This window comes from Postia placenta (assembly GCF_002117355.1).
Source record: "Postia placenta MAD-698-R-SB12 unplaced genomic scaffold POSPLAscaffold_4, whole genome shotgun sequence".
NCBI classification, from domain to species: Eukaryota; Fungi; Basidiomycota; class Agaricomycetes; order Polyporales; family Adustoporiaceae; genus Rhodonia; species Rhodonia placenta.
The window spans coordinates 1,882,834-1,893,950 of record NW_020169835.1 but is presented as its reverse complement, the minus strand read 5'-3'; the positions used below and the strand labels follow the sequence as shown (position 1 = coordinate 1,893,950).

The following is an 11,117-nucleotide window of genomic DNA, read 5'->3' as shown; positions in this document are numbered from 1 at the left end:
CGAAACAACACGGACAGTCCTTGAAAATGGTGAAGCGTCTGCCGAGTCCCATGAAGTCGTCGCGAGCCTCGAATGATCACATACATGCCTGGTTGATAAGTGTAGAGGCCCTATACTCATCGCTTAACATCACGGACAGCTTCCCAGACTTCGGAAACGTCAGCCTCGAGTTCGTGAGGCTGCTACTAATGGCATGCGACCTGAAGATCAACATTCGCAAGCGCGCAGTGGGGAGCTTCTTTGAATGGGATCAGCTGGACCAAGCGGTCGGTGGACAGCACAACCCTCTAGGTGAGTGCGAGACATCGGGGCACAGCGCTCACTATTAAAATGTCACATAGGCACCAAGATCCATCAGCAGACCCGCAAAGCAATTGCAAAGCGTACGCCCGCCCTCAAGACAGTGATCCGCAAGTTCAATCGCTATTGCAAGAGCCTCAAAGAACTCAAACAGCCGGAGTGGACCATCACCCTACCCCTTCCACTTCCCACTGACCTTGACGCCCTCCGCGACGATGCCAGCCTCCTTGCCGATGTCTGGATTGACCCCTCACAAGCTCAAGCCCCCCGATGGCTCGAAGACGTCGACATCCGCAAGGGTATTTGCGCACTCCTACTTGGAGATTGTTGTCTAGAGGAGCAGCGCTGTCACGAGTTGACACGGCGTCTAGCCGTTTTTTAATTTTTTCCTTTTCGCGGGCTCGAACCCGCGACCTCTGTACTACCTGCCTGATATGGACGCGTCACTATCTACTGTACGATTAGATTAGATGGGGCGGCAGCGCACGGCACAGCTCGGGCCCCGCTGACACAGCCGCTCTGACTCACCGGCCCCCGGGGCCGCGTCGGCATGCTGCACACAGACCAGCTGCGCACGGACCAACGTGCACAGCCTGCCCTAATCTCCCCATGTATATAAGCCGGCCTCTGCTGCCCTAGGGACCTCAGTTTCGACCTCTTGTCCCTAGGTCAGTAAGCCCTCATTTGTATTCCTTTCTTACCTTACTAACTAATACATTCACTTGTCCCTAGCCTTAGGTTTGAGCCTTGCTCACCATCGCTTCGGTAAGAACCAGTCGAACACCCCCAGCATCCTTCAAAGTCTGTGTTTCCCCTGTCGCTCGACCCTAAGTCGCGACAGGCGCCGCTTAGGAAGAAAGGCAGACAACATCTGTCGTTGGTATGGTAGTGAGCTTGCGGCCGCCAAACTGGCATTGGCGACATCATCCAGTAAGTACACCAAGCCATCGCTAGCGCCACTCGCCCCTTCCACTAACCATGGACCCTACCAGATGCGGATATCGCGTTTCTCCTACAGCAATGCGTCTGCAAGCTTCTGCTCCTACCTGCCAAATGGAAGAACCCACTGGTCTCGCCTCAACAATTTGACGCACAGACCACACTCGCGTCGAGATGGTCAACAGCGCCCTCGGCGATCCTCAAGTGTATGCATGGCCATTCGTCATCGAGACTCCCCTCCCTTACATCATCCATCAAGATGATACAGACCCCTACAGGCGTCTGGAGGAGGAGGAACCATCATACCTCGAGGCAGAACAGCATCTGGTGGAGGACGTCTTCCTGGACAACGCTAGTGGCGACAAGGGGCCCCCTGAGGATGCAAGGTCTGAGGCATCTGTCATGACGATAACCATGACATGGGAGACTCCAGTAAGTCTTCCTTGTTGTGATACCGCACTTGCGCTAATGTGCGCAGATCCATGTCTCCATCGATGACGCTCCCCACTTCCTGCAAGCCATGGCCCCGGTCCTCTCGCAATCGTTGCAAAGCAACGTCCACCTCGATGTGTCAGACATGAGTCGCCTGCAGAACCGGAGTGCGTGGATGAATGATAGCTGCATCAACGCATGCATGCAGCTCCTCCAACTCGTCTTCCTGGGTCCAGGAGGTGAGCGGTGATACGACCTACAAAACCCTAACCCCTAACCTGGGTGCGACCTAAAGGGACTAGAGAGACGAATTATAGTTTAGGGAGAGGGTAGTTAGCAGCAAGGTGTCCCGCGGTTCGAGTGAACACGAGAAACGCCTTCGGAAAAGGCTACGAACGCTAGGGAAGGTACAAGGTGGCTTCGGCACGTCGTCGAAGCTACTCAGAGGCTGGGGGTGGTTAGTAGAGATGATCGAAGCTCGGCAGAGCTCTTCGATGTATCGTAGAAGGAAAGGAAATGACTCAAAGGGGGGGGGACTTAGCTAGGACGCGGTTCGCAGTTTCTTCGACAATTGTCGAAGTCGAAGGGTTCATCGAGACTGTATCGACGAGTAAACGCAGTGGACGAGGTTTCGAAGTTACGCGGCGAGGGACAAAGTGACGCAGTTGCAAGCTTAGATGCGGGGCGAACTCGACTTATGAGCTCTGAACTCGAGGGGGGAAACGGATCCTGTATTTTTGGAGAGAAGTACGACAGATTTTATACTACACAGGACGCTACGACTATTCAAGAGTGGCATATGGGTACAAGGGGCTTTGCATTGTTCCTCAAGAACCTGCCTCACCAAGAGGCACATACCAAGTCCATCGGTAGAGTGACGTCATGCTGAACGCGGAGATGAAGAGCAACATATGGTCACTTCGGACCGGTAGCCGTCGTGAAGGCATGCCGCGAGGTTCGATACCTAATCGGGAAAGACCGGCTACTTCGGTGTGGCTTGGAGCGAAGCGCGCGCTTGGCCGAGCGGGGTCAAGTGGCCCTATTGTTCGCCGAATGCGGAAGATGTTCCGAGATCTACGCACGAGGCATCGGAAAGACCGTGCCGAGCTTCGAGTAAGCGTCGCGCACCGTCGAAGGTGTCGAAGAGTGTCGAAGGCGAAATCGAAGTGTTGGGAGACTGAGTCGAAGTGCCGGGCGGGATGCGAGTGCCAAAAAAAGGTGAATCGGGGCCCAGAGGGGCTTGGCGCCTATCAGCGGGTGGCACTCCTGTCCACATACATGCTCCCCCTAGTGCGCGCGGATGCCGGCGATGCGACCCTCTGGCGCAATGCGGCAAGCACACGTTTCTGGGAGAAGGATGTATGGACAATCCCGATCCACTACGAGGACCATTGGATGCTGGCGACCATTGACATTCCCCGGTCGCGCGTTGCCTACTTCGACAGTTTTGCCCGGGAGCATCCATGGGAGGGTCATATTCAGGTAAGTAATTATGGTGTCAAAATCTGGCATATCCTAATATTGGCATCGACAGGACGTCATGCAGCTCACCGCGTGCCTGCTCAATATTGCAGCAGATAAGGGTCATCGCATTGTCCACGCGCAACGTGCATGGGCCGTGTATCCGACCACGGTAAGTAGCATTCACCGACGCCGCTAGGCGCAGTCTCACCCAGTCCCTAAACATCAGCACGTCAGCACAACACATATAACTGCGGCGTATGGATACTGGCCATCATCGCGGCAGTTTTGCGTGGGTATAACATGACGGGGTTCGAGGAGGCAGACATAGGCCGTTTCCGCATATTCCTGTTCACGCTAGCACGCGCTGTATCCACATAAACTTAGTATACTGAATCAATAACCACGCCTTTATACACGAGCATGACCTGCTGTGAGGGGAAACATGCTAGCTCATAGAATACACCATAGTACTCTGGCATGTGCGTCAGCTGCATGAGCTCCCACAGGTCGCAAAATACCTCCTTGGCCACGAACTCCGCCCGGGTCGACGTCACAATTTGTGCGCGATTGTCATTGTCCACACCCTCCGCGGCAGCCTCCTCCCACTGGGCGTGAGCAACCTGCCGATGCTCCCGCGCATCGGCGAGGTGTTGCTCTATCAACCCTCGCAATTCATCCAACCTCCCTTCGTTCCACAAGCGTATACGACAATCCCGTTTGTCGCGTAACGTTCGCCAGGCCTGCCCACGCAGGACGGCCTCCATCTGCTTTGCCGTGGCATTAGCAGGGTTGAAGTCGAGGGGCGTATTGCATAGCGCCTTGAGGAGCAGCGGGTGAGAGCGGAGGGGCAGGTGCGCGTCCGTGAGGACATTGGGGGGGATGTCATGATGGTCTGTGGGCCTTAGAGGGTGGACCTGAGAGGGTATTAGAGAGCCCTCAACTGAGGGGTGGTCTTTAGCAATGTAACCCGGCGTCATTGAAACATGAACGTACGCTGGCGATGCAGATATGCACGCCGGTTCTGAGCCCTTTGGCTGGCCTTGATGCTGCACGCTTGGTTAGCAAGGGATAGGGCGGGGGTTAGTAGCTATACCTTGGAGTAGCTGCATGAGCCTGTTTGCGCCTTTTGGTGGCAAAGGTCTTGTCTGCGGCAGTGAAGTATTTGGTGCCTCTGCCCATGGTGGCAGTAATGCGTACAAGGAGCCCTATGAGAATCTAGTCTGCCCCAAGGGTTAGACCGTGCACCTTATGCTTTGCCCAGAGCCTTTCAGAATGCCGCTGGTGTCCAAATGTACCCAGGCGATGTGCAAGCCCGTTGGCGAGCAAAGCGCGCAAAATTGGAGGCATTGCAAGCTCAAAAACAGCCTGTATATGACTTGCAAGTATGTTTTCGACCATCCTGCAGCTCGATCAGTGGACCCTTATTCACGCGGAGATTGGCTGCAGCACCAGGTACCGATCACCGAGGAGCATCATAGCGAGCACCGAGGAGCGCTCAATGTATGGGCGCCTAATGCCAGTGCAGATCCCTGTCACGAACCTAGGCCATACTAAATCAAGGCCGAGGAACCATCAATGGTCCGTAGTAATCGGATCATCCTGCGGTCCTGGGCAGGGATCCTTGGGCTCACGCGCAGGTTGTATACACGTAAGAGTCCAATGTGAGCTTGGTGAGCTTGCTCACATTGGACTCTTACAACTAGCTTTTGCAGGAGGCCGCAGCCGCCCAGAAGGACTGGGGGCCGGCACTGATCTCCGAGGGGGACTGATCTCCGAGGAGCGCCACACGGGCGCCTAGGAGCAGCGCAGATCACTCAGGGCACCCTCGAGCAGACCAAATTGAGCCCGAGGGGCCGCCTGAGACCATTGTCCTAAATGGCATGCCGCAGGACCGCTTGGCACTTGAGCCGCCTGCCGTGTGGCCACAGTGGCCATACGCACCGGCAGGGCCATCTGGAAAGGCAAGCCGGGCGGCATGAGGCAGATGGCCGAATGCCGATCGCGGCTTGTCGGCGCCCGATGAACGTTCGATTAATAGATGTTGGTGTACACATTATTTTTGACATCGCTGTACGCTTGACGACGAAATAACTACAATCACATTGATAATGTCTAAGGTGTGCTGCTATTTCTGCTACGACACGGAGTACTACACTAGCACCACTCATCTTGCAACGATGTATCATAACACTATTAACTTCGGATGTCACCCCATTTACCTCACGGAGAAGCGAGAGACCCTCGGGCAGACCATATCGAGCCCGAGGGGCCGCCCAAAACTATTTCCCTAAATGGTGCACGCTTGAGGCAATGGGCGGACTGGGGGTGCTGACCGTCATAGTTGACGGGCCGCACGTGCCCTCAGGGTGAGCCGGCAGTACCATCCGCTATTCTGATGGCGGATCACCTCCCGACACATGTCATTGGTGACATGCCCGGAGTTGAAGCCGGCCTCAACCCTCGCCTTTGCGATCCCGCTGGAAGCCTTCACTCCCTGGGGCGGCGAGGATTGGAGTGATGTGAGCGGGGAACTGCGCCGAGGGAGTCAGAGGGATGCGAGCGGGGAACAGCAGTGAGGGAGTCAGAGGAACCAAGCAGCTGGGCGCATGCTTCCCAGGCATACCAAATGGGGTAACACCGAGGAAGCAGGCGACTGGATATCAATTTGCTGATCTCTGCATGAGGCCCAAGCCATCCAAATCGGGTCACACGCTTCCGTTCTGTCCTCTACCGTCCTCTTCGACGTCCTCTAGAGCTCGTTCAACGCCATGGCCCTCCCTTTTTCTCCTCGTGATCCTCATCGCATTCACGCCCATGCTCCCACCTGATCCTGGGCAACCATCTAATTCCTCCCACCGTGTCTCTCCACCTACTGCCGCCTCCTTTTCTCTTGCTCCCACGCCCAATCTACCCCGACTCTCTCGCCCTTTCCGAACTCCCTTAGACCATCTCCAAGAGGCTTTGCAACACCACACACGACACCCAATCTCACCATCGCTGCCCAGGCCAGAGGTCCCACAGACCATGATCAAGCAGGAGGAAGTGCCGACGCATTTAGAGGACATTGGAGAACCGGGATACATCATTCAGGTGAGTATCCAATGTCATACAGCGGCACACCGCGCTCCATGCATCTCATACTAATCAAACCCCACCTCAGATGCGACAGCGCGTGAAGACCAGCACGCCGCCTGGAGCATGGTCATTGCACAAAGATGCAGATGAGGAGGCCACACCGCGTGAACAACGCTCTTGCGAGGCACGAGACACGGACACTGCCCCGACCACCCCGACTCGCCTGTGCACGGTAATCAAACCGACTGGTAAAAGCACCAGCATCAGCCACAGGGCCCAGGCACGCCGCGCGCAGCTCATGCCGCCCCCAAACCCCGAGCGCGAGGGCGATGTGATGGCTGCCGCTCCCGATGCCACCGGCCTCCATTCTATGGAGTTGCGGAACACTACTGTCACGAGTTGGTACGGCGTCTAGCCGTTTTTTAATTTTTTCCTTTTTGCGGGCTCGAACCTGCGACCTCTGTACTACTTGCCCCTCCTTGTTGGTGGAGAAGATGAGTATATCGTCCAGGTACACAAGGATCTTTCCGCCAATGATAAGATCATGGAAGATCTCGTTCATCATGACCTGGAAGGTTGCAGGGGAATTGGTGAGGCCAAAGAACATCACCAGGGGTTCGTACAGCCCCCGGTTAGTCACAAAAGCTGCCTTCCACTCGTCACCGGCTTTGATCCGGACGTTGTTGTACCCCCATCTGACATCAAACTTCGTAAAGAGCGTGGCACCGCGGAGCTTATCCACCATTTCGGCGATCAGCGGCAGGGGATAGCGATTTTTAACGGTGATTGCATTCAACCGGCGGTAATCCTGCATGGGTCGAAGTGTTCCTTCCTTCTTTTTGATGAAGAAGAAGGGGGACGAGATGGGCAACTTCGATTCCCGTATGTAGCCCTTCGCCAGCTGCTCCTTTAAGAACTTGTCTAGTTCCTCCTGCTCGTTGTTCGACAGGGGGTACACCTTTGAGTGGAACGTCGAGTAGCCGGGTACGAGTTCGATTGTGTGATCATAAGGCTTCCTTTCGGGTAGCCGTTCTGATGCTTCTTTGGAGAAGACATTCAGGAACTCGTGGTACTGCTTGGGCACCGACTCCTCAGCGGTCTTAACGACCTTCTTTTTGATCTCCTCCTCAGTGAACAGCTGGGAGTACGTATGCCCTGCTGCAACAAACAGCTGAGGAGCACCGGGAAGCGTGATACCCTGCTCCCAGGCTTCGATCAAGTCGGCCTCATCCCATTCTACTTCCACCGAATCTTCTTCGGGTTCGAAGTCCGGTAATACCTTACTCCGGCAGGCACCTATGACCGACCGTTTGGATTTCGGCGAACGCCTGTGCGCCGTGGGCCTGACCCCCGTATCACGCGCAGTTGCAGCTTGCTCCATTCGGCCAGCCCTTCTGGCACTGCATGTTTCAGGGCATCGTGACAATTTGAGGGAGCCCTTCTCCCAATCGATTTCAGGGTTGTGCTCGCGTAGCCAATCCAACCCGATGATCACATCTTCCGGACCGATGTCCGTGACCGTGAACACCGTCTTCTTGACGTGCTCTCCTATATGCATCTGTAGCACTGCTACCTCCAAGATGCTTCCGTCTTTGTTCAGGGTGCCGTCGATATTGTACAGCGGAATTGGCTCTTTCAATTTCCGCGTTTGCACCTTATTCTCTTCAATGAATCGCTTGTTGATAAATTTCGTGGTGGCTCCGCTGTCCACCATAGCGATTATGTCTTTGTGCCGTCTTTTTCCTTGAAGTCGGACTGGAATGTGGAAGTGTTGGGACCCCTGGTCCAATTCATACACCATTGCAGTCAACAATACGTTATACTTGTTACAAGAAGATACTCGCGGCCCGACGCGTGCGGCACGAAGCGCGGACCGGATTAAAAACCCTCCTCCTTCATCGCCCAATAGTGCTCGAGCTCCTCGCGCATCGACTTCACCTGTGCCATTAAGTCTGCCAGCTCCGATTGCTCGGATTTCGCTGAAGCGGCACTTATACTTGCCGAGGGTGTTGTCATGATGGGGGCGCTTGTCGCAGCCTGGGTGGAGTCCGAGGCAACCGTAGCCCGCGCGTCGGCGCATTTTGTGTAAGGTTTGTCCTTACAGTTGGGGCACTTGAAGCGTCGGTACCCTTGCTTCCCACAGCCAAAACAACTGCCGGGGAAGTTTCCTTTTCCGACGGCCGCATTGATGCTGGCCGAAGCTGCGTGTGACGGGGGTGCACCACCACGTGCCCCTCCGCGTCCTCGACCTCGTGCCGAAAAGAAGTTGTTTAGCTCGGGCCGATGGGCCCGGCTGATGTTGTCGCGACTTGAGGTCAAGCGACTGGGGAATACCTGAAGGCTGGGGGCGTCCGACTGATTCTCACCGAAGCGATGGTGAGCGAGGCTCAAACCTAAGGCTAGGGACAAGAAATGTATTAGTTAGTTAAGTAAGAAAAAGAATACAGGATGGGCTTACTGACCTAGGGACAAGAGGTCGAAACTGAGGTCCCTAGGGCAGCAGAGGCCGGCTTATATACATGGGGAGATTAGGGCAGGCTGTGCGCATTGGTCCGTGCGCAGCTGGTCCGTGCACAGCATGCCGACGCGGCCCCGGGGGCCGGTGAGTCAGAGCGGCTGTGTCAGCGGAGCCCGAGCTGTGCCGTGCGTTGCCGCCCCATCTAATCTTATCGTACAGTAGATAACGACGTGTCCGTATCAGGCAGGTAGTACAGAGGTCGCGGGTTCGAGCCCGCGAAAAGGAAAAAATTAAAAAAACGGCTAGACACCGTACCAACTCGTGACATTACCCCCCCCTCAACGGCGCATGACCTCATGCGAGGCGCCCTTGCCCATCTCCCATCCGGAGCGGCAACGTGCTTCAGTCAGCGGCGAAGGCATTGGCTGAAAGTTGAGACCACCAAAGGTAGCAGCACTGAGTCGACGAGGGGCGTTTGGATTCTTCCGGTGGAAGTCGGCTATGAGGGCCGGTGCATTGGAAACGTTGCGCGCCGGTTCCCATGACGTATGCGAGTCGTCATAACCCTTCCACTTGACGAGGTACTGCAGCTGACGCCGGAAGATCCTCGAATCCTTGATCCGCTCAACCTCGTACTCCTCATCGCCCTCAACCTCGATCGCAGGCGGCTCCTCTGGCTCCCGGCCCGGGATATCGCTACGTGTGTACTTGCTGAGCAAGGAGACATGGAACACCGGGTGTACCGGCACCGACTTCGGCAGGATTAATTCGTAATCCAGGTCTCCGAGCTTTCGCCGCACGGCATATGGTCCGAGGCGCTTGGGACTGAGCTTCTTGCTCGGCTGTTTCAGCTTAAGGTTCCGAGCGTCAAGCCAGACCTTGTCCCCCGGCGCGAAGACCGGTGCCTCCTGCACGTGCTTATCGTAGTACACCTTCATACGCTCGGCTGACAGCTCGAGCGCAGAGCGCGTATCGTCGCGAATCTCCTTCAGGATTTTGAGCCGATCAGCGGCTGCGGGCATCGCAGACATCGGATTGATCCGCACTTGGATCTCAGGATTGTACCCCTGATGCAGGAAGAAAGGGGAGTGCCCGGTCGCGGAGTGAACTCGGTTATTTAGTGCGAATTCCGCGAGCGGCAACTGCTTCGCCCAATCATCCTGCCTGTGGCTTGTGAAAGCACGCAGGTACTGCTCGATCTCCTGATTCCAGCGCTCAGTCTGGCCGTCTGTCTGAGGATGAAATGCTGTAGACAGCGCCGGCTCGATTCCCAGTCCCTTGTACACCGCATGGAGATATTTCGAAGCGAACTGGGGACCTCGGTCTGATATGACCTTGGCCGGGGCCCCATGATGCTTGAACACGTCGCGGATGTATAGGTCTGCCGCACCTTCTGCCGTCAGGGTCTCATGACAGGCCGAGAAGTGGACCTGCTTGGTAAAGCGGTCGGCGGTAACCAGGATTGAGTCGAATCCATCAGACTTCGGCAAGCCAACGATCATATCGGTCGTGATGATCTGCCACGGGCGCTCGGGGATCTCGTTCGGTTTCAACGGACCCTGGGGCTTGGCTGGGAATGTCTTGGTACGGTTGCACACGTCGCAGGTGCTTACGTACTCATTGACAAATTTGGACATCCCAGGCCACCAGTAGTTCCGTGACACGAGCTCCAGGGTTTTGGCACGGCCGCCATGACCGGCGATCGGCGAGTCGTGGTGGATTTTGACTATATCCCGCCGGAGCTCCGCGTTCTTTGGGACGTACACGCACCCGCGGAACAGCAGAAGCCCTTGTTCGGCATTCCACTCCTCAAAACCCCTTTGCAGCCGGGGCGGCCCGAGGTCCTGCACCTTTTCCAGTGCCTCGGCCACCTCCCGATCCTTCTCCGAACACTCCCTGATGCGCTTCAGAAGCGACTGATCGGCCGTCACCGAGGCATGACCGCGCCTGGCGGAGGCGATGCGGAAGCGCTCCGGCTTGAGAACTACCTGATCGGTGTTATCGTCCTCATCGCCGATCTGGTGATCTGATCGTCGCGACAGGGCATCAGCCTTTCCATTCGACGTCCCGGCTTTGTGCGTGATGCGGAAGTCGAAGCGAGCCAGGAACAGTGACCATCGCGCTTGACGACGCGTGAGGTGCTGTGACGTGCGCCAGTACTCGAGATTCTTATGATCGGTTACGATCTCGAACTGATTGGGTAGGCCCTCGAGATAGTGGCGCCAGTCGTCCAGTGCTTCGATGATCGCGAGCATCTCCTTATCGTAGATCTCGTAGTTCCGCTGTGCCGGGTCCATCGCATGGGATCTGAAGGCAATAGGATGCCATTTGCCATCGTCCTGCTTCTGCATCAACACGCCGCCAGTGGCATATCCTGAGGCGTCGACCTCAATGCGCGTTTCCCGATTGGGATCGTACAGTGCTAGGACTGGAGTCGTGCGAAGAGCCG

General features: G+C 56.1%; 3 protein-coding genes across 3 annotated transcripts; 2 read left to right on the top strand and 1 right to left on the bottom strand.

Moving 5' to 3' along the window:
• Nucleotides 1-26: 26 nt before the first annotated feature.
• On the top strand, nucleotides 27-3,439 carry POSPLADRAFT_1055011 (hypothetical protein; the record flags this gene model as incomplete). Its single annotated transcript, XM_024480590.1, has 7 exons — nucleotides 27-291; nucleotides 342-599; nucleotides 1,397-1,671; nucleotides 1,718-1,910; nucleotides 2,963-3,153; nucleotides 3,206-3,304; nucleotides 3,362-3,439. The coding sequence occupies 7 exons, from the start codon at nucleotides 27-29 to the stop codon at nucleotides 3,437-3,439; spliced, it is 1,359 nt and encodes a 452-aa protein (XP_024341187.1).
• Nucleotides 3,440-3,515: 76 nt separating this feature from the next.
• POSPLADRAFT_1137795 (hypothetical protein) lies at nucleotides 3,516-4,314 on the bottom strand (the record flags this gene model as incomplete). Its single annotated transcript, XM_024484834.1, has 3 exons — nucleotides 3,516-4,027; nucleotides 4,129-4,181; nucleotides 4,229-4,314. The coding sequence occupies 3 exons, from the start codon at nucleotides 4,312-4,314 to the stop codon at nucleotides 3,516-3,518; spliced, it is 651 nt and encodes a 216-aa protein (XP_024341186.1).
• A 1,238-nt stretch (nucleotides 4,315-5,552) lies between these two features.
• POSPLADRAFT_1137843 (hypothetical protein) lies at nucleotides 5,553-6,625 on the top strand (the record flags this gene model as incomplete). Its single annotated transcript, XM_024484842.1, has 3 exons — nucleotides 5,553-5,707; nucleotides 6,141-6,225; nucleotides 6,296-6,625. 3 exons carry the CDS (start codon nucleotides 5,553-5,555, stop codon nucleotides 6,623-6,625), a joined length of 570 nt encoding a protein of 189 aa, XP_024341185.1.
• Nucleotides 6,626-11,117: the final 4,492 nt, after the last annotated feature.